The sequence below is a fragment of the Aspergillus tubingensis genome (assembly GCF_013340325.1).
Source record: "Aspergillus tubingensis WU-2223L DNA, scaffold_5, whole genome shotgun sequence".
Taxonomy (NCBI): domain Eukaryota; kingdom Fungi; phylum Ascomycota; class Eurotiomycetes; order Eurotiales; family Aspergillaceae; genus Aspergillus; species Aspergillus tubingensis.
Genome location: NW_023336279.1, coordinates 114,443 through 138,859, shown reverse-complemented (window position 1 = coordinate 138,859; position 24,417 = coordinate 114,443). Strand labels below are relative to the sequence as shown.

Sequence of the window (24,417 nt, the reverse complement as noted above, 5' to 3'; positions counted from 1 at the left end):
TAGATAAATCACGGAGATGAGACCCAAAGTTTGACGTCAGGTGGGTAAACACACTTTCTCATAAGCAGTCGTTCCGTTCCTATGAAGGCCTACTTACGATTAAGCCATCACCGCGGTCGCATTCTCCACATGCTGCGCTGATTCCATCATATCACCTTCCTTAGCCCGAATAACATGCTCATCTCGAGCCTGGTATCTCTCAGGACGTTTGCGGGAAATAGCTTCCCTATCGAAGCAGACGAAAAGTGGTGGATTCCCACGATAGTAGTCATCCATGTCCTCCAACGTACGTCCTGCTGTCTCCGGATAAAAGACGTAAATAACAGGGACCATCGCTGCGTTCAACGCGATCCAAATCGTATAGAATCGCCAACCAAGGTTCTGTATACCAATTGGAGTGATCTCGACGACCATGAAATTGAAAATCCAGTTTGTAGCTGCTCCGAGTGCGGCGCCCTTGGTTCGCATCGTAAGGGAGTTGATCTCTGTGGGATACACTAGGAATATCATCAGTACTCAGTGAGAGCATAAATTTGGAAGAAAAGTGAGACATACACCATGGCACGCCTTGCATGCCAATTCCAAAGAATATGTAATACATGAAGAAGAAAGCAACCGAGGCAGACGCCACTTCATGTTGATGTGGGTATCCAGGCATCTCATTATACCGAATGAGAGCTGTGATGAAGGTGTAGCAGAGACATTGGCCCGTGGCACCAAATATCAATAGTGCTCGACGGCCCCATCGCTCAACATTCGGTATACCGATTATTGAAAAGCATAAATACTGAACGCTATTACATGCTGTTAAGAGTCTTGCTAACGACTCACTCATACCAACTGATTTAGTCAGTACTGTAGGTAGGTAGTAGGAAGTCACATTGATTCCTGAGAACTGTTGCATCGCTTGAGCTCCCATGCCGAGGATAAGTCTGCGGATGGTCTTGGTGCCTGACCGTTCATGGGCGCGTCCGCGCAGTATGTCACTGAAGCTGACGCTGTTTGCTCGTTCATATTCTACACTGTATCGAATCTCGCTGGTTTGAAATTGGACTAAGGGGTCGTTTGTGGCTTTGTTCTCAAGATCCGCGATGATCTGTACAGCTGCTTCTTCTTGGCCGTGGGCAATAAGCCACCTGGGAATGTCAGTGAATTCTGTTGAAAATCACAGTTTACATACCTTGGGGACTCAGGTAACCATGGAACTGTGAGAGCGAGTATGATTATGAAAATGAATTGGAACGACAAGGGAAAGCGCCAGGATGCAGGGCCACTGGCGAACGAGAGCCCGTAGTTGAGCCAATTGGCAAGTGAAAACCCAACAAGGACGAGTACATTCTCGAGGATAACCAATTTCCCCCGCCAATGCACATTTGATGTCTCGACCTGCCAAATGGGTGCAGTGGATGTGTTCAGGCCTGGGTGTTCACATGGTTAGTGTCCATATTCCTGGAACTATGGGAGGAGAAATACCGTTCCCAATTCCCGCAATGACTCGACCTGCCATCATTTGGCCCACACTGTATGAGGAAGCTTGCAAAAGGGCACCAATTGCCATCACAGTAGTCCCAACGAGAACCGTCTTTCGGCGCCCTAACCGCTCACCAAGCCAGTATGCACAGATAGATCCGAGAAAGCAGCCAACATCGTAAATCGCGGTGACAGTGCCAAGAAGACTGGTCTTAGAAGGACCTTCAAGATTGTGTAGTTGCAGAAAATCTTGGGATATCACGACTCCGCTGAAAACACCCTATATCAGGGTCAGCCGTGTACCACAGAAACTGTACTATGGTAACTGACCTGATCATAGCCATACAGGGTCATGTCAGCACCACAGGCTAGAGTGATCCAAAAGGTTAACCAGCCCCCTCGAAGACCGAAATACGGAGTCTTATAATTGAACATAATGCTTATTCTATGGTAATTCTTCATCATATTACATGTGCCGGCTTGAGGGTCACGGCCGTAATATATCCCTTCATCCTCTCCATAGTTTCACCCGGGTATGCGGCAATTCGCGGCAACCATTATGTCAGTAACGCACAGCACTGTTACTACTTATTATCATACGACGCATTTCAAACAACTACTTTAATGCCATATTAGGACTCAGAAATATGCAGCGAAGGTTCTGTCGATCCCATAGGGCGCGGGGTAATGCGGGGGATCACGTGGAATCAGCAAGGAATGAGGATGGAATGGATCGACATTCAGCATGTGTCCCCGTCTCGGGGACACTTTTCTCTGGATGAGCGAAAATGGATCCAGATTATGGCCCCGATAATATTTGCAGCGCATGGCCATATGGTATCCCGACCATGGCTTCTCAATCGCCCTATAGACGGCCACGCATACGCAAGTCTCGCGGCCGCGGGTTGCGGACTAAGAATGGATGGTGAGTGATCCGTGCCGAAGACGCGGTACACGGTTTAATATTATGAATGCAGCATAACATGTCGTAAGCGACATCTGAAGTGCGATGAAGTCAAGCCGATATGTGGTCCTTGCGTCAAAAAGGACAAGACCTGTGAATATCCCGCATCAGGCCGTCGCAGTAATGACAGCCTAGCCTCCGACCGGGCCATTGCCGCTGCTGTTCCGGTGTCAGACCAAGATCCAACAGCATCTCCGAAACAAGCCAGCGCTCATGTATTGCATAACGTCTCCACAGAAATAACATCCTACGAACGACATGAGCCACCAGGTGCGGCCTGGAGCTGTTCAGATGCAGAGACCAATCCCCCTCCGTTGGCGGTCCTGGATCACCTAACGGGAAGTGACTTGCCTACCAGTCAGAGCCCCATCGCCTTTCAACATAACTATCTATCCCCATCAAACGCGTCTTTTGCCGCAGTGAGGTGGTTTGGACTTTTAGCGAGTGATGCTGCAAGGGACAGCCCGCAGCTGCCATCTGTAGATAACTCCGGCACTCACAACCAGCCAGTCGATCACTTGGGAATCGATGGTCTGAGCCAGCCCTATTCGCTGCAATATGCGACACAGGTGCTTGATAGCACCCTTGACTCGAGCGCGAGCAATGGCCCAACAGGTCATCAAGAAGGTAGTGCAGTAGAGGAGGAACTAATTTGGCAGTCACGGGAGGCAATTGAGCTCTTGCCCACAGAACATGCCTTGTTCGAACACTTTATAAATCAAGTGTGCCCATGGGTTAGCATACTTATCTTTCCGTTTCAACAAGATAGCCTAATACCTCTGTAACAGCTCGATCTCTTCGATCCTACTAGCCAGTTTTCCACTTTTGTCGCGCATTTGGCAGTACGTCCACCCATGGCTCTCTGTTAGAATGATATATTAGCAGACTGACAACTAGTCAAGATACATAATGCTGGACTCATGAATGCAATTCTCGCACTCGCATTCCGGCACCTAGCACTGAACCCACGACTAGATCAAGAAAACATGCCGAACAAAGAAGCTGCGGCACTACAATACTACTACCAAACACTACACTACGTCCAACGAGCCATGCGATTCTCCAGCTACAAGACCAGCCTAGAACTCCTTGCAACAGCATTGATCATCTCCGCCTATGAAATGCTCGACAACTCCACCAACGACTGGGAACGGCACCTCGAAGGCGTCTTTCTCATACAAAGGTCCCAGACCATCCACGGCGAGTCCGGCGGCCTACACTCCGCCGTATGGTGGGCCTGGCTCTGCCAGGACATCTGGGCTGCGTTCCGGGAGAAACGCAAAACCTTGACATTTTGGGTTCCTCAGAGACAGTTGTCCGTGCTGTTGCCGCACGAGCTCGCCATGCGCGCTATCTATATTACTGCGAAGGTGATTAGTTACTGCGCAGAGACTACGACTGAGGAGAACAGGCGGCGTCGAATTGAGGACGCTAACCGGCTTCGTGCCATGCTCGAGGATTGGCGACAACACCGAACCGTGGAGTTCTCGCCTCTGCCGCTAGGTGCAAGTGAGTATGCCTCGTACTTTCGACCGATTTGGATTCGTCCTGCTGCGTTTGGTATGTTAAACCCCATCAATACATACGAGTAAACGAGGTGAACTGACTGATTTGTGTTCTAGGACTGGCAGTACAGTTCTTCAGCGCATCATGTATTCTCTTACTGGCGCATGAGCCCAGTATGGGAGGACTTGGCGAGTACCTCGAGCGCCAGAGCGCCATCAAGCACTACGTGGAGGATATTTGTGGGATTGCGATGACTTTAAGGGATCATGCGTCTAGCTTGATGTCATCTCAAGCTGTATTCATAGGTATGTAATAGGGAGACGCTACCAACACATCGGGCAGCTGCTGCCATGCGACAGCCTCCGCCTACTGTGAAGGGAAGGCTCGCTGCGTGTCTTTCACGTGACTGACCCATCGCAGCAGGAATCTTCACTCAGGAGAAGCGTGCTCGGGAAGACATTCTGGAGCTACTCGAATCATGTCGAGCAAGAACTGGATGGCCGGTTAGATCATTGGGAGTGGAGCTACAGGAGCTTTGGGAAAACCAGGACGCCAAAGCCGCTACTGGTGGGAAAGTGTTTATCCGGGCCGGTGCTGCCTCACAACATGGTTGATCTCTACGTACTATCCAGTCTACAGACCAAGTAATGCTCCCTTGACTCCGGCTCCGAGCTGGACCCTCCATAAGCGGTGCTCATTCAGCGCAAAGATCTCCCCGTTTCGGCCAAAGCAGAAGTTAGCTACCCCGCCATCGATGAGGATGCGACCGAGGAGAACTCCCCCGGGAGACCAGACGTGGATACCATCACCGCAACCACTATACACATTTCCATTCAAATCGCACTTGATCCCATCGGGAATGCCATGATCGGCCATGGCGAAGAGTCGACGGTTGGTGAGGAACGGCTGTCCATGTATCGTGGACACGTCGAAGGCATAGCTACACAACACTAATCAGTGGACATCCCAATGACAATACAATAATGAAACTTTTCCACATACATTGAAGATACCCGATGATCAAATACCGTACCATCCCCGTGCAGTCGGTCTGTATCCGTGATATAAACCGTCTTTTCATCCGGGGAGAAACAAATCCCATTCGGCATCCCAAACCCATCAGCCATCGCGCGAGTAGTCCCTTCGCGCGGACACCACCGATACACCTGACACGGTAAACACGGTTCCGGACGATACTCATGCCTGTAGCCGTAGATGGGATCCGTAAACCATATCGAGCCATCAGTATGCACCACCACGTCGTTGACCGAGTTGAACGGCCGGCCGAAGAAGTCCCCCTTGAGCAGTTCCGTTGTGTACGGAGCAGTGATGGACATCTGATATAGCCCACTGGGCTGGGTCATAGACCCCTGCCCGCAAATAAGAATGTGATCTTGGCCGTAGTTGATGCCGCCATTTCCCATAGGTATCTCGGTGGGGATTTCCTCGTAGGTGATGGGGTTGGTGTTCAGGTCAACGCGGGTGATGTAGACTTTCTGCTCGCTTTTACTGCCATTTGGATCGAGGCATCGGTTGCTGGTGATCCAGAGGCTGTTCGTCTCGGCGATGTAGATTCCGGCTTCGTGTGCAAAGGGGTAGTCGCGATGTTCTGCTAATAGTTCGAGGGTGGGGGTCGGGCCGATGATTGCGTCGAAGTCTTTGTGGTGGGATTGGAACCCTGTTATTTCGCTGTCGGTCATGGTGAGATAATTCGTCACGCTGATTAGATTGAGAGGATTGTATGGTATTGCGTTGGTGATCAGAGTAAAAGATATAGTCTGTGCTTAGTGAGTATAAAAAGTGGCGAACAGAAACGTGGAGGGGAAAGATGGGGAGAGAAACTGGGGAATCGGGGTAACTCCGGTCCTCGTCTCGAGGCCATCTCCACCCCACCGATTAGCCATCTCCGAAGAGTATAAGAACGTCGATCAACACTAACATCCATGGTATGACAACCGCACCCGTCTAAACCATTTAATGCTCCTCGCAACGATGTCCTGGAAAGAAGAAAACCGCCACCGGCGCATTCTGCGCAATGCTCACGCCGGCGGATACGGCGTCATCGCTGTCATCGCCTACAACCTCGAACAAATCCTGGGATACATCCGCGCAGCCGAAACAGCGCGCTCGCCTCTCATTATACAATTCTTCCCATGGGCTGTCAAAGCAACGGACGGCTTGATCGTGCGGACTGCTGCGGACGCAGTCAGTCGTGCGACCGTGCCTATCAGCATCCACCTCGACCATGCGCAGTCGGAAGATATCATCAAGCAGGCGGCAGATATGCCATTCGACAGTATTATGGTGGACATGTCGCATCATGAGAAGGAGGTCAATCTGCGAAAGACTCGCGAACTCGTGCGGTACTGCAATGAACGCCAGAAAGTCACCGAGGCTGAACCGGGTCGTATTGAAGGAGGCGAAGACGGGGTCATGGATACGGCAGGGCTGGAGGCCTGTATGACCACGCCAGAAGAGGTGGATGAGTTTATTGACACGGGCGTGGATGTGCTTGCGCCGGCTATTGGCAATGTTCATGGGGAATATGGTCCCCGTGGTCCGCAGTTGGATTTTGAGCGGTGAGTTGGCAATTATCTCGCGATGGTTGGAACAATCAATTTGCTGACTTACTGTGCCAGGTTTGAGAAGATTCGCAGTCAGGTCAATGGGAGAGTATGTTTGGCGATTCATGGTACGAATGGGTTTCCGCCCGAGCTGATACAACGCTGCGTGGCGGCTGGAGTAGCCAAGATCAATGTGAACCGGCTTGTGTTGGATGATTACTATGATCATCTTCGAGATAACGTGGGGAAGATACCACATACCCAGCTGATTGAGGAGGGGATTCAGAAAGTGGCAGATTTGACTGCGAAGTGGATGGAGATTTGCGGGTCTGCGGGTAAGGCGTAATGGACGGATTGATGGAGATATAATATAGTCAGATTTTTAGAGTGCATCCATTCAGTCAAGCGATGATTCACCATCCCTTTTTGCGAGCATTCACAGAGGGTAATGGTTGGTAGCTCACAACTACTACTTTCCAGAGCTGGCTGCTATCATAATCTATACGAGACAGTGATGTAAGCTTATGAGCGAGGAGATGCTACCTGATAACTGCAAGACACTATTTCCCGACCAATCTATTGCAAATTACTAAACATCCCACCATCTGCCAACAACCCCGTGGCATTGACATATCGACTCATCTCCTCGCAAGCCAGGAACACCGCTGGACCAGCCATATCGTCCGGGTTCCCAATCCGCCCCAACGGTATGCGCGCCTCAAGCGCAGCCTTCTTAGTAGGGTTCTTCATATCATGATCAGCCAACTGCGTGGCAATGGTCCCCGGCATCAGAGCATTGCATCTAATCCGGTCCTTGCCAAGTGAGATAGCCATGGACTGCATCATGGAGAGCACAGCAGCCTTAGTGGGCGTGTAGTGGGTCTGAAGGCCTCCGCCAACCAGTGCGCTGACGGAAGAGATACCGATGATGGAGCCACCGTGGCCCTGCTTGACCATCTGCCGGGCAGCTGCTTGGCAGGAGTAGAAGCAGCCTTTGATGTTTACGTCGATGCTGTGATCGAGGAGAGAGGATTCAATTCTGGATGAGTTAGCTGCCAGTCTGCTGTACTTCACTGTTGGAATGATAGCCTTACTGGAGGAATTCAGCTTGCTTGAATACGCCAGCATTGGCAACGAAAATATCTAGCTTGCCCCATTGAGAGACGGCTTCCTTGACGAGGTTTATGCTGGTTTCCGGGGCGGTCACATCACCAGGAATTTCGAGGATATTGCCAGCCGCAATGCCGCTTTGTTGGATGGATTTGACTTCATCGAGCAGACTGTGCCGATGCACTTCATCTTTGGGGAGGCCGAGATGGTTGACCGCGACATTGCAGCCTTGTGTGATGTATGCCAATGCGATCGCGCGGCCAATTCCCGTGGTGCCGCCGGTGATGGCAGCTGTTTTGCCTTTGAGCAGATTGCAAGCTGGTAGAGCCATTGTAGAAACTTGTTCACAAAGTAGCTGTCAGAGAGAGAACACTGGTCTCTGTGCATTGTAGTGAGCGTAGCACCTTTTCAAGTCATGCAATGTAACCGATGTTCCCGTCTCGAGGCAATGCATCCCCGCGCTTCCCCGCCCCTCCGCGTCTCGGGGGACCCCCGACTCGAGTGATCGAGTATCAGCAGATGATCAAAACATGTTATAAAATGACTAGTAAATGCCTTATACAATGTAAAATCATTATCATTTGAAGACATTACCACTATCGTCTTATTCATACTGATATCATCACGATGACCTCCTCAGACTCCAACGAAGCACCCCAGGCCAGCGCTGTTCAGACCCAGGTCAGCCTCGGTGGAAAGGTTATCGCGAGTAAGTACTCAACAGACACGGCTGTGATACATCTCTAATATCTCGCCAGTAACCGGCGCCAATCGTGGAATCGGCCTCGGTATCGCAGAATGTTGTCTCACTAATGGTGCCGCCAAAGTTTACTCGATCGACATCGGCGAGACAGGCGACGACTTCGCCGCCCTGGACAAGCGCTACCCAGGGCAACTCAGGGCCATTAGCGCAAATGTAACAGAGGAAGCCACTATCACCGCAGCTATCGGCAAGATCATCGAAGAGGCTGGAGCGCTGCACGGTATGGTAGTCAACGCCGGTCGCACCCACCACAAGGCCGCTCTGGACTTCACCAAGGAGGAGATTGAGACTCTTTTCAACGTGAACCTCTTCGGTGCGTTCTATAGTGCGCGTGCTGCGGCGCGTGCTTTCATCAAGCTCGGAATCAAGGGGTCGATTGTTTTCACTGCGTCGATGGCTTCGTACCGACCGAATAAGGTTTGTTGTTGTTTATTGTCTGGGATGTACTCATGGCTTACGATGTGCTAGCGTGTCCCATCCACCCCGTATGGCGCTTCCAAGGCCGGCGTCCGAAACATGACTCACACATTGGCCATGGAATGGGCTCAGTATGGCATCCGGGTAAATAGTGTTTCGCCAGGTTTGGTAAAAACTGCTATGACCTATTGGGTACCGCAGCAGCCCGACTGGGAGCAGCAACTCAAGTATTACGGAGGGTTTCCCCGGCTGGCAGAGGTGCAAGAGCTCGGAGGTGCTTATGTGTACTTGCTGAGTGATGCTGCTAGCTACACGACTTCTATCGATATTCCGGTGAATGGGGTGATTGGAAGTAAGTTCTTCTTTGTTGTTTTTAATTGCACGGCTGATACTGACTTGAACAGTTTGTTGAAATGAATATCTTGAATGGCGTGATGTTTTATTTTAGATGTCAGGTTAATGAGTTCGTTAACGTTGAGAAGCACCCATCTAGTGCTTCAACACTTGCTGGCTTTCTCCCCATTTATTGTGTTTTCATAGACTACCGAGTGGATGAAACCGTCGAACGCTCTACCTTGCGCGCGAAACGAGATCGTTTACTGCTGTGTTGCGTGCAACTATCCAGACATATCATAACCATGCGAAGCGCCTTTGTACTAATGTAGACAAAGCGAAGGAATCTTGCAGTTTAAGTCAAATACTCCAAATGTTGTGGGCTATCACTATTTCATTCCATTCAAAAGTCGCAAATCATGTTGGTCAAATCATCAGACATAAGCTTCCATAAGAACGTAGACGCAATAACGTCGCATCAACAGGCCCCTAGTGCGTCCTCCCTTTCACAGTACCGTCAATTCCCTCCAAATCACTATACAATCGCCACTCATAATCGAAGCTGGGGTCATTAAATCGCGCCTTCGCGTCCAGCGTAGCAATTTGAGCCATATCCTCCGCATCGAGCTCGAAGTCAGCAGCCAAGTTCTCCTCAATTTGCCAGTCGATCACAGTCTTGGGGATGACCGAACGGCCACTGTTGATTCCCCACGCAAGCACAACTTGTACAGGGCTCTTGCCATATTTCTGACCAATTGCTTTGAGAATGGGCTGGTCAATCACCCGCATCATGTGTGCGATTTCCTTCGACCATCCTGCCTGGCGGTAGAAGTCGTTCATGTTTCCGAGAGGACTGAACTGAACGACATGGATTCCCTTTTCGCGAAGCCATTCGTTGAAGCCCTTCTGCTGGAGGTAGGGATGGACTTCCATCTGGTGCACGGCGGGGACCTGCAGTTATCAGTTACGCCCAATCATCAAAACAAAAGGAAAAGAAGGTGACTTACAGTAGAAGTCTCCTTTAGCAACGTCTCAATCTCACCCTTACTAAAATTCGACACCCCAATGGCCTTCACCTTTCCCGTCTCGACCACCTTCTCCAAGGCTCTCCACGTATCCACAAACGTAGTCTCCCCATGAATCATTCTCCCCTCCGCATCACGAGGGAACCGATCTTCACCCCGCTTAAAAGTGCACGGGTAATGCATCAACAACAGATCAACATAGGGTGTATCCAAATCTCGCAAAGAATCATCCACCGCGCGCTCGACATCATCGGGGTGAAAATCGTTGCACCAGAGCTTCGTGCCTAGGAAGATCTCCTCGCGCGGGATGCCGCTCTTCTTGATTCCCCTGCCGACTTGCTTCTCTACACCGTAGACACGCGCTGTGTCAATTAGCCGCATGCCATGTTGCAGAACTTGGCAGACGGTGTCTTCCTGAGAGTCGGGGTCTTGGAAAGTGCCAATTCCGAGAGCGGGGATTTTGGCGCCCGTGTTGAGGGTGTATGTTGTGCGGGTGGTGGGCGGGCGAGTGGCGCTTGTTGGTTTGATGGACACGGTTGGGTCCTTGAGTGCTTGGGGGCCGGTGGCGTTGGCTGCTGCGGTGGTTGTAGCCATGTTGGGTGTGTTGTTGGTAGGTGGTACTAGACTGTGTGATGTTGTTGCCAAGAGGCTGTGGTTTGTTCGGTTTTGTGATGGTCGAATTGAGGAGAATCGACTGGGGTAAATATATCCCTCATTGGTATGTGGTATACGGTGAGGGCGAATATATCTGCACTGGTGGTAAGGCTCTACGAGGGCAAAATATTCCAACGTAAGCAGCAAGCTGTAAGCCTGCATGACGCCGTGTCGGTGCTAGTCTGTAGTAAGAATTGGCGGCGGCTAATAGCGGCCGCCGGCTACTGTGATCTCCCATCTGACGAGATAGGTGTAACGGATGAAGTAGATATCAATTATAGAAATTAATGTATGTTGTGATATTAGATATAGAGAAAGTCCAAGTTAAGCTTTCTTTGTCCCTATATGTTGATCTTGGACGACTCCTTATGGAGCGGTCGATTTGGACAGATTGGAAAATACCTTCCAAATCACATTAAATACACTTTTATGCTCATTCAGAAAGCTATGAGTATATGATAAGAACATATAATTGCAAGATCCTGTAGGATGAGAAGCAATTATGCATAAACTTAAATCCCTCCAGAGGACCCCATTGGCAAACCAGTGAACCTACTCTACTGATAATCAAATTACCCGGTACCGCTATTAGCCGCTGCAGTGGGCGCGAGACGGAGCCATGCCAAGAATTTCATCACATCTTGTCACATTCCATTTTGACTCTCAGATCTTTCTTGACTGATATCTTGGTAGTGGTAATTGTGGGGGAGACCTCAAAGAAATGACGACATAAAAATCTACATAGTTACCATGACCAGCAGGGCAAACCTAAAATTACATAAAACAATTCAAACATGACAATATGGATTATGAAGTCAGGTATGTTCAACCTCCGTCAATGGAATCTCATCCGCTACCACAGTAACCTCCACCTTCTTCACAATCCCAGGCACATGTCGATCGAGAAACTCCCGGTCCCCGGCAAATATATGCGTGGAGATATTAGCCAGGATATGTTGCTCCAAATTCTCCCCGGACTCAGTCTGCTGCATATATGGCATGATCCATCGTTTCTTCCAGTCCTGCGTCATTTGACTGACATTAAGCGTCGTGCTCTGCGTACCCTCGCCGTTGTCCATTTTCCTGTGGAGAGTGGGTGCTCTTTTGATGAATTTCTTGATCCAGTGGACAATGAGCGGCCGGAGACAAGGGATTGATGCGGTGATGAGCACGACGCCCGCTTCGACGAACATCCACCGTAGAAGGGTGACGTGGTTGGTGCGTGGGTTGGTAGAAGTCATGATGGTTGGGTATTCGATGGTTTTGACCAGGGAAGCGGCCATGGCTCTGGATGGTTGGGTAATGGTTAGTTGGGGCAAGAGAATGCATGATTAATGTGCCACTCACACTACTCCTAAACTCAGGAGAGAGACGAGGACAAGTTTGACCCTGACGTTCCAATTGAATCGCCAGAAGATATAGATGGGGAAAGCAGCGAGCAGGAGATCACAGGCGGAGTTGAAGGCTGTATGAGTCAATTAGAAATATATGACAATGAAATCACAGTGAAAGAAAGCATACCACCCTGAAAATAAGCATAATCAATTTGAACCTTCAGCGACATGCAATAAGTGGCTTGACTCGGGTTGAACAATTCTTCCACATGTGTCGAACATTGAAAAAACAACAAGAAAACACTGATGACATTGACAACCACCTGCAAGGGCACTAGGGTCCATAAAATTATGCGATGTAGTTTTCGCGCTGCCAGCAGCTCGATGAGATAAATGATAAATGCCAAACGACCGGCAGTGGCAGCCAACGTTACCACGGCCTGACTTATAGTGGAATACTTCAGGGAGCTCATCGCGTGGTGCAGCTCGAGCGAGCTGGCTGTCTTTCCGTACCCATAGTCTACCGCGACACTTGAGAGGGCTGCGGCAATCACAAGCAGGGCCTAGTTATTTCCCTAGAAGTTAGTGACGTCGTAAAAAGGCATGTTCATGCACTGACCAGTGCCAACAAAGTGATTATATCACTGATCTGAAAGTTGCCAAACTTGGCATTGCCGAACGAGCGCATGGCCACGATTACAATGGACAATGCAGTCATTGTCCAAACGGCAGCCAGCAGCTCTGGGCCAAAGTTGACCGCAGAGCTTGGCTTGGGCAGCGGACTGCCAGTGGTACTATTTCCACCGGTTCCATTGTGCGGGGACCCTCCGGCATTCATCTCCGCGGGAAGTCATAGCAGAGGAGAAAAATAGAGTAAAAAACGGCGTATCCACGCAAGGGCAACGGACGATAGAAAAGGATTATTGGGGCTCAGAGGCCACGATCATCGCACAGACCTATAGTGATAGCCAAGCCAGCAAGCGATATATTCGGTGCCAGATAAGGCCCAGGGCGGAAACAAAGTTGAAGTGGGATCGCACTGGGCAGTTGTGATAGGGCCAACGCCCGCGGAGAACCACGCGTCGTTCGGGATGTGCGATCGAGGTGCACTGCTTGGTACTGGCCGGCGCAACGAACACGCTCAGCTGGCTATTGTGTGCTGGTCCATTGGGCCCACTGGATTACTCAAAGTTGCTCAACGGCCGGACGATCGTCGAAATCCACTTTAAGTGAAACGATACCGTTGGGCCCGCGCATCCTCTGGCCCGCACCCACTAACGCAAATTAAGCATATCGGCCGGTTCTTGTTGCTTGCTCTCCACCCCCTTAATATCACCGACCCGTGGTCCTTCGACTTCCCCTCTCAGGGTTTCGGCCGTGGCTGACCGTAATTAAGGGATTATCACTGACTAGCTCTGTGTCAGGCTCACTCGACAGCGAAACATTGGAGCTGAACCCAACTATCGCGCGGAGCTAAAAATACCTCGCGGTGTTTCTTGATCTAATGACAAGCCATCTAACTGCTGTCCCGTCATATGATGCAGGATAACATGGGTGGAGACAGAAATGACTAACGAAAACGCCATCATTAGTGCAAATGAAAAGTATGATGCTGCGAGTTCGCCTTTCAAAACCCGGGGCCTGCCAAGATATTCCAAGCAACTGTGATCTACCTCAATACCCGCCATCATCATCAGGAACCCCTTGTACAAAGGTAGGCCGGTCACTTTAGTACCTCAGCCCTATGTACATATGCTCTGAGAGGTGAAAAGGGTCGATCACCTACTGGGGCTAAGCTGGTCGGAACTGGGTCAAGTATGCGGGCTAAAATCAATATTGAAAATGGTTCAATTTGTACGAAGTCCTCCCCAATGTGCGATTCTGATCTGGAGAAATCTCCACACATTCAAGGTTCTCTAAATTACCACTCAGGAGCAGGGCTCATTGTCATCTCCAGGCGCAGGTCCAGAGCCAGCCTTAGAGCCCGACTGAGCACCAGACTGGGGGTTCGATTGCGATCCACGGGCAGATCCAGAGGGGAACGGCGCAGAGCCATATCCGGAGGCAGCGCCAGACTTGAACCCAGAGCCAGAGCTGGATTGAGTGGGAGCAGCAGCACCAGATCCAGCGACCGAAGGAGCAATGGACGGCACTGAGCTGGCTTCCTGAGTGGCCGAGAGGAGAGCAGCTGCGCCAGTTGCCTCATCGGTAGAAGCAATACCAGCAGCTGAAGGGGTAGGGGTCGCGTGGGTAGCCACAGACGCAGTGGATGAAGCGACGGCAGTCTGAGAGCCCATGGCAGGAATGCTGATGGTGGCGATATTCCAGACCTTGCCGCCTTCGCTGGAGGTTAGACCGGTGTACGTGGCGCCCGCGCCGGTTGCGATGGTGTCACCGAAACTGGTGTCCGCCTCACGCAGGGTAATGGTGGTGTTGAGATACAGCTGGTCTGCTACAGTGCCGGTGCAGTCGCTGTCGCATTCGGTACCGGTGCCATAACTAGCAAGGATAGCAAACACGGTTAGTATACTAATTGGTGCAAGGTCCAATTATTAGTACCGATGGACCTACCCAGTCATGTAGGGACCAGCAGCATAAGAGTAGCTGGACAGAGCAGCGCCCGTCAAAGCATTGGTGACATTCTGGGTCCAGGTCTCTCCATCCGAAGCGAGGTTGTACTCGATACGAACGTGGTCGTTGGCACTGACGGGCGAGCCAGTGCCATCCAGTTGTCCAAACGAGCCGAAGATGCTGGCGCGCACACACCACTGGCCCGTGGTGGCACCGCACCAGGAGTTGCTTGGCCAACTTTCGAGCGTGGTCTGAATGAGGTCGCCAGTTCCGTTGCTCATTCCTGGCCAGAGGAATAGCTCGCCATTCTGGGTGGAGGGAGCGACTCCGGGAATGATTGTGGTGACGGCGTTGATAATGTCGGACTTGGTCGGGCCCAACGAGACACTGCCTCCCCACGAGTCCCGCTTGGCGACCTTGGTGGAACTCTGCAGAGCAGCAGGCAGAACGGCACCGAGAGCGACGGAGGGAAGGATGGCAAGGGTGCTGAGGACGTGCATGGTGAGCGCTTTGTTAAGTTAGTTGGTATTTAAAGAGTGAATGTAGAATTGAATGATGATAATGAATGGAATGCTTGAGGCAACCAGTGCCGTCAGAACAAGAGAATGATAAGATGTGGTACTGAGAAGAGAATGGTAGGCAGGTAGCTTTCCGAATGAGGACATGGGAGAAAGCTTCCTTTATATAAAGTCCAGGCCATGGTCTCGGTTCTCTCGGAAGTGAGGCCTCTAATCAAATGTCGGTTTCAGGCTAAGGCCAGGGCTGAAACGCCCGCCTGGAAGACATCCGGAACCCTAGCCTATAGGAGGCAAACGCCAGTAAGTCTATGCTCTCAACCTTGCCTCGTTTGGACTGTCATTTCTTGTCATTTCCGACAAGGGGAAACTTACTGCTTCATCTAGAATATGGATCGCTTCATAGTACCCAAGGTCGTCGGCAGCTGCACCGCAAAGCTAATCGATGTATGGATTTCCCCTTTCCAACTCAGCAGGAAGGGTCTCCATTCTCTAATAATAAATTGACACACTCCACTGTCAGCGAATATATAAGTCTTTTATACTGCTACATAGGGCTTAGTGTCTAGTTCCACGGGCAGAAATAACAATGTCAACAAGACCCGAAATTCGCAATTGTATTTGTGACTAACTACTAACAGCACTCACAATATGATTCATTCTGGGTTTCTTCCTCTTTTAACTGCTTATTTTGTCCTAATATTTCTTTCTAATTACGTAGACAAATTTACTTATCCAGATAATCCACTAAGACACAAAACACTTTTGCTGCACCACCAATCTTGTGAGGTGACCTTAGACAGCAATAGCCAAGCGCTCGTAGAAGCCGACTCCCTGGTTCTCGATGCCAGTCGAGAGAAGGTCATCACTAGCCTCAGCACGACCGGAACCGAACCGCTTAAGGTTCCATTTGTCGATTCCGTCAACGCCCTTCAAGTCGTTGGAGTAGGTCCGGAACAAGTCACTGTTGAGGCGCTCGTACTCGGAGTACTCCTTCGGCCAGTCACCCAGGCGCTCAACTGCAAGCTTCAGCAGGTGCAGGTGCTTCCGCACATACTTGCCTTCCTCGTCTGCACCGACTCCAGGGCTGGAAGCGGGCGAGGAGAGTCCCGAGAGGACGCCTCCCTCCATCTCCGACGCGGACACCGAGGTCGGATCGATGAAGTAGCGCAGCGCATTCTCGTGCACCGCCGCGGCCTTCTTGTAGTAACGGTAGGCCAACTCGCGACGGTCCTTCTGGTTCTGGTATCCCTGGGCCACGCTGGTGTACATCTGGGAAAGCAGGACTGTCATCTCCACTGTGCTGGAGTGACGCGGTCCCTGAACCCGCGCACAATTGTAGACGATGTCCTCGGCCAAACGGATGGCAGCCGTGTAGTCGCCAATGAGGTAACGAGTAATGACCAGCCAGCGACCAAGAGCCAAAGTGTACTGGAATTGTTGCTGAGAAACCTCCTGGTCGTTCTCGGCATTCCAGATCTCGTGGGTATCCCGGGAATTCCAGAGTGAGGTGAGAATCCAGGCCAAGGTGTGGTAGTCATGCTGCTCATCGAGCACGCCAATCAAGCTCTCCAGGTTCACAAGATCCAGCTGTGCCATATCAATGTTGTGGCTCTGGAAGTAATCCAGCGTGTCGCGCATGATGGTGCCTGACACGTTGAGCATTTCCTTGCGCGTGGAGGCTGGGGGTTCTCCCTTGAGATCGCGACCGGCAATGACCAAGCCAAGCTTGAACACCAGCTTAAGCGTCGATTCCGAGGAGTAGCCTTGGTGGGACCAGATATAGCGGAATGCGGTCAAGGCCAGGTCGCATGCTGCCTGGTAATTGCCTGATGCCAGCAACTGCGTGGTCCGGTTGTAGGACGCGATGGCAACGGAGCGGACAAGATCCCGCGACTTGTGGGTACTGAAATATTCCAAGATTGTCTCGGTGAAAACTCTAGCCTGATGGATGCTCAGCTTCAGGCTGCTACCCTCGGTGTTGAGGAAGTAGTTGGAGAACTGTTCGATAACACGGTTGGCAGCGGACTGACGGTGCCGAGACACCAAGAATCCGTACAAACGGGGGACGGTGGCAGTCAACGTCTGCAGGCTAGTGCTCTTGGAGCTAATTTCGGACTGGAAGCGCTCCATGAACAGATACTCCATGGTAAGCGTAGAGTAAATCTCATTCAGAGTGACAGTGGAATCTTCGCGGACGCGGAGGCTGTACTCGACCTGGGCCAAGAAGGCCAGGTTCTCTCGTTTACTGGAAGTGATGTCGAAGCCGAAGAGAGACACGTTGGAAGAGTCCTTCAGGATCATCTGGCGATAGAGCTCCTGACTCAATTCCTTGGCTCGGTGAATCTCACCCGCCTCAATGTAGCCGGATACAATGCTCTTTGCTGCCGCCGTCAACTGGGTGGCAGAGGTATGTGAAGTCAGGATTTGAGAGGTCGCTTCCTGTAAGATCGAAACAGTCTGGTGCGTTTCCCCACGCTTGGTGTACAAGGAAGTGAGCTCCTCCATCTGAGACAGTGCCTCCTCATGCGCCCATCCCTGTGTGGACCGGATGGAAGACAAGTGGCGGGTGCGGACGGACACCCAGTTCCGCACTTCTGACTCGGTCATGGACGAGAATTCCTTCTGGACTTCGACTTTCTCTGATTCGGTCATAGTGTCCAGTGTGGCACGAATGTCATCATAGTCAATTTCCACCTCAGTGGACCTAGTATCAAGGAGCGTCTTGTAAAGCTGAATTGCCTCATGTTCGTATTGCTTGGATTCCTGGCAGATATGGGCCAGTGTCTTGGTCGCTTGGATGGTAATCGTAGCGGTGGAGCCAAACAGACTGATGCACGACTTACGATACTGGACAGTCACATCATGAATAGAAGCAGTGTCGCTCTGAACCATGCGCAGGCAGTGGACATAGCGTTCATAAATGGTCTGCACAAAGGCTTGGTCCTGGAGCTTCGGGCTGATCTTCGGGTTTTGGAGCGTGTTGAACAACACGCGGCAGGGCTTCAGTGCATCACTGTACCGGCCTTGATTCAAAAGCTCCGTAGCAACCACAAGTAAGGGCTCAAATGCATCTGGGTGGCATGTCTCGGAATCCTTGTTCAGAATAGAAACTATCTGGCGGTAATAGTCAACAGCCACGGGCCGGGGACGGGTGAGCTCCGCCAAGGTCCACAACTCCTTCAGAACGGTAGGGTGACTTCCACCATAACGCTTAGTGTAGTCCTGGAGCTTGTCCTGATGAATAGTGATCACCTTCTCTGTTTGATAGGTACGTTCGTACAGACGCAACAGGCTAGTCGTCACTCTCTCAAGTAGCTTATCACCGGCAGGTCGGTCACGCCGAACAGCGCGATAGAGACGCACACGAATATCTTCTTCCTTAAGCTGATAGCGTCTGGACCGATAGCAGTTGCTCAGGCGCTCCGTTAGCTCGATAGCCCTATCTAGGTTTGTCGAGGGAAGGACGACGTCATCCAAAGAAGGGGCGAACAAGGCCGGCCAAACGCTACGCAGAAGCCGTTTCAAGACCTTGGTCGCATCCTGCCACCGGTGCTGAGACAAGTACAGTTCTAGCAGCTTGTTGGAAGCCTTGACGGTAACTTCATCGGTACTGGAAGATTGGTACACAATCTCCTCGAGGCTGGACTCAGTCTGGAACGACTCGAAGCTAGTGCTCTGCATGATTTCCCGACTAGTGGACCGGATGTATTGCTCGGCTTCTTGGTAAGTGGAGCTTTGCCGAGTGCTGTTCCGAGAGATGTGCTTGAACACATTGAGAGCTACTCGGGACAGCCCAACCGATTTCATGAGGTGCGCGACTTCAAGGAAATGAGACACTACTGCCTCTGAGCTTGAAGTAGTTTGCTCATACTCCTCCCAGAAGCCCTCAAGAATGGAGGCTGCCTCAGATTCTCGCGTCTGAGACTTGAGGAACTTGGAATAGGCTATCACTGCTCTCACATTTCTCAGCTCCCATTCGCTAGAGCGATTGGCCCGGTACTCCTTGCTGGTGTGCTGCCAGAGCTCAACATAGAGGCTTTCTGCCTCCCTCCAATGTCCCGCAGCCACGGCCTTCTCCGCCCGACTGAAAAGGCTTTCGACATCCACAGTCCAAGAGATCAGTTCGTCTGTTTCAATGTTCTCCCAAGTGAGGGTTTTGCCTTGGTCGTTAGTGTCTTCACGACCTCGGATGTGAACCAGCAACGATCCGTCGACCTGCCGAGTTGTACTGTGATTCTGTGTGTGATGCTTTTCTGTCGTGGTTTGGAGCCATTTTTCAATTTCCTTGGCTTTGTATTCTTCCTTGATGGAAATGTAGTGCTGGGATAGCTGGGTCAATGTGGATGTCACTATGGTGCTTGTGGCTCCGTAATGGATCTTGTAACATTCCACAAGCAGCTCGAGCATCTGAACACGCTTAATCATGACGTCCGTCTTAGACTCGACGACCTGGTCTGCAGTGGTTTCCAAGTAGAACTTGGTCATCTGCATTGTGATGAGGTGGCTTTCGGACAGCACATCCTTACTGATCACCGCCGCATCATAGAATATTTGACTAACTTGGGCAGGCAAGCTATCATGAATGCGTCGATAGAAGAGGGCCTGGCACAGGATGGCTTGCAGGGTGGTGGGGTGATTGGTAGTCAGGATCTGGCGGTAGAGACGCGTCTGGGTCTCGTGCAGTGACTTCAGCGCTGGGGTTGACTTGCCCTCCCATACAGTCATCTCCAGCAACGGAACCGTGGGAGATGTCGGAATCACTGATCTTAGTTCATTTCCAGCTGTAGCGATTTCCTTGTCAGTGGTGCAACCATATGCCAGACAGGCGTGGTTCACCCAGTACCGAAGGGCGAAATCCAGAAGTGGGTGCTTGTCCAGATAGGTCTGAGTAACCTTCTCATCCAAGGGACTCAAAGACGGGTCATGGCTCTCATTCACGGCTTGTTTGGTGTAGAGCAGAAGCCTCTGCGTCAAATCGCTGTTTCGGTTCTTGATGGCTGGAAGGAACTTCTCCCTGGCAAAGATGTCCAGGATGGCAGAGCGGATCTGTCCATGTCTGAGGAAGACCATGTTATTCTGGATAAACACCAACGAGGCAACAGGCTTAAGGGTATGCTGGATATCAATCTCTCGCTCGGTATACGAGGCCTTGTTTAATTCAATGGATACCAGAGATGTTAATTCGCTCTTTCTGAGTGGGCGAACAGCAGTTGCGAGCCATGTTAGGATCTTCTTTCCATCATCATTCAATTTCGAATGCAGAGACTGGGAGACCAGATCGGTAACACTGTATCCCGCGTTGGCTATACTTTGGATCGACCTCGTCAGAGAATTTGCGTTTGTTGGATGCTCATCCCGAACACGCTTTGCAGCAAGCTTGGCCCACAGGAAGGAGCCCTGTGATGCCTCTGCAATCCGGGTCACATTGAGCTCTTGGTCATCTTCGGACATATAGTTGAAAGCGTGGCTCTGTTGCAGGATTTTACGTGCCACGGCGGAAATATCATCGAAGACCAGCTCTGGAGTGACGTTCACCGTAGTTTGAGATGGGAATTGACTCGGCTTCTGGGAGCCAAAGACAATCAGTTTCACGTTACCGGCGTTCTGAACAGCCTCTTGAAGCTTCCTTAGCAAAGGTGTTTCGCCACAACTAGCCTCGTCAACGCCATCGACGACCAGAACAAGTTCTTTGGCATTCTTGAGACTGGCATTGAGTGAATTGCCCAAGGCATTCCAGAGAATGTTGTCGTACGCATCTTCGTCGACAGTTCGCTGGCTCCGCTCATAAGCATCGGCTAAGATCTGGTACAACCTCACATTGCCGATGCGTTTGCCAAACAGCTGGGACAGGATCGTCTTCGCAATAGCCCGCGGTGTAGTATTCGCAGCCACCCGGCCATCTGTATGGCATATTAGACACGCTCAATACCATATGATCCATTTATACTCACTAATTGGCGCAAAGATTGGCTTGTAGGTAACACCTCCGACCGGATGCTGTAAATGGTCGTTGATGACCGTTGACAGGATTGATTTACCAGATCCCGGCTTTCCTACGAAGGAAAGGACTTGCTGGTTGCTTTTGAGAAATCTGGTCAAGTACTGAGACACCCAGAGACAGGTTGATTCTTCACGCTCCTGAGCAAAATGAGCAGTGTTCTCGGTGATATTTGTGAGAGCTGGATCCTCTGGCTCAAGCCAGCTTCTGATAGTCTTTATCTCGGTCACTGCGGTGATTATCGTCAGTAATCTAAATCACCACTATTTTGAGAGTTTTCGCAGACCTTTATCACCGTTTAGACCCTCGCGGACAAGTTGGTGTCTCCACATCAGGTCAGAGACGGTCTCGCAGCGACTGTGAAAGCTGCTGAGCGACTCGGAAAATTGATGGTAGATGTCAATTTCCACCGTCTGGGAGTTCTGCAAGGCGCGGTTGAAGTGACTCGCAACGCCAGCAACCAGAGTAACAAGGTCAGCCAATGCCAAAATCAGCTGGTCCTTGATATCCTTGGACACATCGAAGAGCTCTGTTCGGTCCAATAAGTTGCCGAGTCCAGTCGAGCAGCGGTAGAAGAACCCGAAGAGGTCCTGAAGGGCGGACGCATTTTGCCCTCCGAGCTAGAAACCGTTATCAACCATCCATTATATATTTGTGATGATAGAATGTGAAAGGCCTGACACATACCTCCAGTAGATTAGCACAGTACACGTAAGCCAGCTGAGCCGCTGTGTGGCTGTCGCCAGCGAAGTGTCCAATGGCTGAATCGAAGGAATGCAGACGTCCCACGAACAGAACAGCCCAGACCAGGGCCTTGTCGTAGCTGCTTCCCTCGGGAGGTAGCTTCCCCATACGTTCAGCTCGGATCCAGTTCAGCAATGTCTCGTAGTCGGCATCGTTGATTTTAGATGCTATCATTGCATCGCTGCTCCGTCGGGTGAGTGTGTTAACCACATCAGCTAGTGCAGTGTTACCACTGCTGCTGACTCTTCTCGACACATGTCTGGAACTTCCAGATTGAAAGCTACTGTTAGAATAACTCTCTTGCTCCAGAATATTTGAGGCCTGGCGCCTGCCGAAGATAGAGCTCGCAGACAGGGGTGACCCAAAGGTGTAGTGCACGTTAGGTTGGAAGGAGGTGGCCATTTTGGGGATGCTTTGATTGGATTATTAATGAAACGGGGTCAACAGAAATATTAAGTATTAAATGATAAAAAGGCTAACAACAGTATGAGCTGAACGTCATCTGAAGGTTAGGAAGTCTCTTAAGTGATGAACATTCAGACAAATGTCGGTTTAACCTCGGTTGGTTGTCACACAATAGCAATTAGGCTTGTATTTTTCAACGCGATCTTGAATCATGATTCTCAAACAATCAGAGTACATCGTGCTCATTTTTATATCTTCCATAGCCTCATCTTCACGGGGTCTCCGTATTCCTCTCACCCAATGCAAGACGTCAACATGAGGTAGACCAGAACTCAAAGGTAGCTAGCTACCCCAGCTTGGAGTAGCAAAGATCCGACATGACCAGTTAGATGTACGATGGAAACTGAAGCTCCCCACTCCAGGTCCCGATCTACGATGGGCCGGCTGGGGAAGCTCTTCTCCCGCGGACTCATCCGATCGTATATTGGTTCATAGCTGTTGTGTAACGACATGACTGCTGTCAAGCCATGGGTCAATAGCGGCCAAGCCGAAGCTGGGACCGAAATGCAACAATGATTGGTGAGTTGATCAACGAAGGTAAACTTTCAATTGGGGTTTCTCCTAGTAAACAGGCTTTCAAAAAGTGGAACAATGGCGATCCGACCGATCGCTGTGATGGCCGGAAACGATCAGCAGAGTCGGACTTGTCGGAAGTGGGTATCCGAGGAGACCTACCTGGAATGTTATAAGTAAAGGTGCAACGACAGGCCTTTCGGGGTGCCCGACAGGGAGCAATGTAACAGTGTTGGAATCGGCTGGTATGGTTTTGATATGCTACGCTGCTGCTCCTAATCGAACCAGCCGGTCGACCACCGCTCATTTTTGGCAGTTTTCTCATAACCCCCTTCCTTCGGCAGCAACAGCGCCAAAGTCTAGAGATCATGCAAGCCCTTCGCCTCGCACAAGCCACATAAGCAAGAGAATGAGTAAAACTCTTCTTGGCCCATATTCCATTGTCTTCGATACATCATAGGGCATTGTTGTTATTCATCGGACAACGTCACCCCAACAGATCGGAGAATTCCGTCGAATCGGGGCTACGCGGCAGTCCGACCAAGATTACGGTTCAGTGGGGCATCACCGCATGCGGCGCCCTCTCGTCCCACTGGAACCCTCCATGACAATGAGACTTGACACTTGTGGTTCTTGAACTTAAGCTTCCGTTGTGCGCCATAGTAGCCCTTGCATGACCGGCCTAACTTTGATTTTGCTCGGCGTGAATCCTTGACGCGACATTATTGCACACGGCAGCTGGCCACCAGTGAAGATCTGAGTGGGTCGGAGCCTTCGTGCCTAGTGGAATCTATCTAGTATCTAGCTGTAAGTGACCTGGATGACTTACTCTTCAGTTTGTGGTGGGCTAGAGTACCATGTGGGAAAGCTAATCGAAGATTCACGAGGCCGCTGAGCTAGAATCGATCGACCCAGTCACTTGGAGTGGTAGCATTCATGATCGGGCACCCCGTCGGAGTAGAGCCGTGGTGCTTCAGTAAGCTAGATGCCTACCGATACTCTTGTTCGAACGGTTGATTTCCTGTTTCGCGTACCAGACGTCTAGGATGGCCTCAATCAGTGGCGATTGCCTCGTGAGTAGACGTGGGTCTTTTCGAGTCGCTGATATATATTTAGCCCAGAACCGTGTGATGCTCGAAAGTGAGCGCGTAACTCTTGTCAGAATCCTGCTACAACTGAAACGTACCGGACCACGGTAGTAGAGCTTGTCGAAACTAGAGTGAAATTGCTATATATACTACGTTCTATTATACTTGACGATTGATGCTCTCTCTAGAGACAAATAGTACTCATCCTATCCACTGTGATGATCGCTGACTAATCACGTAAATCCCGGCCTAATCGGGTAAAAGTGAATTTTTCGGTCGCAATACAGCACGTAATCATAATATTATTAACGTTCTTTACAATCTACTTTAATTTCCCACCTATTGGTATGCAAAACGAATGCTTTCATTTTCTGTCGGGA

General features: G+C 50.7%; 10 protein-coding genes across 10 annotated transcripts; 3 read left to right on the top strand and 7 right to left on the bottom strand.

Moving 5' to 3' along the window:
- Positions 1-99: 99 nt before the first annotated feature.
- On the bottom strand, positions 100-1,905 carry AtWU_03399 (sugar porter family MFS transporter; the record flags this gene model as incomplete). The annotated part of the gene is made up of 5 exons (XM_035498511.1): positions 100-497; positions 556-1,136; positions 1,181-1,418; positions 1,474-1,750; positions 1,801-1,905. 5 exons carry the CDS (start codon positions 1,903-1,905, stop codon positions 100-102), a joined length of 1,599 nt encoding a protein of 532 aa, XP_035354404.1.
- Positions 1,906-2,318: 413 nt separating this feature from the next.
- AtWU_03398 (Zn(II)2Cys6 transcription factor) lies at positions 2,319-4,554 on the top strand (the record flags this gene model as incomplete). The annotated part of the gene is made up of 6 exons (XM_035498510.1): positions 2,319-2,395; positions 2,448-3,168; positions 3,223-3,276; positions 3,337-3,994; positions 4,057-4,245; positions 4,364-4,554. The coding sequence occupies 6 exons, from the start codon at positions 2,319-2,321 to the stop codon at positions 4,552-4,554; spliced, it is 1,890 nt and encodes a 629-aa protein (XP_035354403.1).
- Positions 4,555-4,573: 19 nt separating this feature from the next.
- AtWU_03397 (SMP-30/gluconolactonase/LRE family protein) lies at positions 4,574-5,640 on the bottom strand (the record flags this gene model as incomplete). Its single annotated transcript, XM_035498509.1, has 2 exons — positions 4,574-4,880; positions 4,943-5,640. 2 exons carry the CDS (start codon positions 5,638-5,640, stop codon positions 4,574-4,576), a joined length of 1,005 nt encoding a protein of 334 aa, XP_035354402.1.
- A 292-nt stretch (positions 5,641-5,932) lies between these two features.
- On the top strand, positions 5,933-6,850 carry AtWU_03396 (class II fructose-bisphosphate aldolase; the record flags this gene model as incomplete). The annotated part of the gene is made up of 2 exons (XM_035498508.1): positions 5,933-6,519; positions 6,580-6,850. 2 exons carry the CDS (start codon positions 5,933-5,935, stop codon positions 6,848-6,850), a joined length of 858 nt encoding a protein of 285 aa, XP_035354401.1.
- Positions 6,851-7,080: 230 nt separating this feature from the next.
- On the bottom strand, positions 7,081-7,945 carry AtWU_03395 (SDR family NAD(P)-dependent oxidoreductase; the record flags this gene model as incomplete). Its single annotated transcript, XM_035498507.1, has 2 exons — positions 7,081-7,543; positions 7,599-7,945. 2 exons carry the CDS (start codon positions 7,943-7,945, stop codon positions 7,081-7,083), a joined length of 810 nt encoding a protein of 269 aa, XP_035354400.1.
- A 296-nt stretch (positions 7,946-8,241) lies between these two features.
- AtWU_03394 (short chain alcohol dehydrogenase) lies at positions 8,242-9,206 on the top strand (the record flags this gene model as incomplete). Its single annotated transcript, XM_035498506.1, has 4 exons — positions 8,242-8,323; positions 8,373-8,794; positions 8,846-9,146; positions 9,199-9,206. The coding sequence occupies 4 exons, from the start codon at positions 8,242-8,244 to the stop codon at positions 9,204-9,206; spliced, it is 813 nt and encodes a 270-aa protein (XP_035354399.1).
- Positions 9,207-9,616: 410 nt separating this feature from the next.
- Positions 9,617-10,746, bottom strand: AtWU_03393 (aldo/keto reductase; the record flags this gene model as incomplete). The annotated part of the gene is made up of 2 exons (XM_035498505.1): positions 9,617-10,078; positions 10,135-10,746. 2 exons carry the CDS (start codon positions 10,744-10,746, stop codon positions 9,617-9,619), a joined length of 1,074 nt encoding a protein of 357 aa, XP_035354398.1.
- An 875-nt stretch (positions 10,747-11,621) lies between these two features.
- On the bottom strand, positions 11,622-12,978 carry AtWU_03392 (uncharacterized protein; the record flags this gene model as incomplete). The annotated part of the gene is made up of 4 exons (XM_035498504.1): positions 11,622-12,093; positions 12,154-12,271; positions 12,328-12,703; positions 12,760-12,978. 4 exons carry the CDS (start codon positions 12,976-12,978, stop codon positions 11,622-11,624), a joined length of 1,185 nt encoding a protein of 394 aa, XP_035354397.1.
- A 1,090-nt stretch (positions 12,979-14,068) lies between these two features.
- Positions 14,069-15,211, bottom strand: AtWU_03391 (uncharacterized protein; the record flags this gene model as incomplete). The annotated part of the gene is made up of 2 exons (XM_035498503.1): positions 14,069-14,639; positions 14,712-15,211. 2 exons carry the CDS (start codon positions 15,209-15,211, stop codon positions 14,069-14,071), a joined length of 1,071 nt encoding a protein of 356 aa, XP_035354396.1.
- An 810-nt stretch (positions 15,212-16,021) lies between these two features.
- On the bottom strand, positions 16,022-22,373 carry AtWU_03390 (NACHT domain protein; the record flags this gene model as incomplete). The annotated part of the gene is made up of 4 exons (XM_035498502.1): positions 16,022-21,129; positions 21,181-21,456; positions 21,514-21,847; positions 21,915-22,373. 4 exons carry the CDS (start codon positions 22,371-22,373, stop codon positions 16,022-16,024), a joined length of 6,177 nt encoding a protein of 2,058 aa, XP_035354395.1.
- Positions 22,374-24,417: the final 2,044 nt, after the last annotated feature.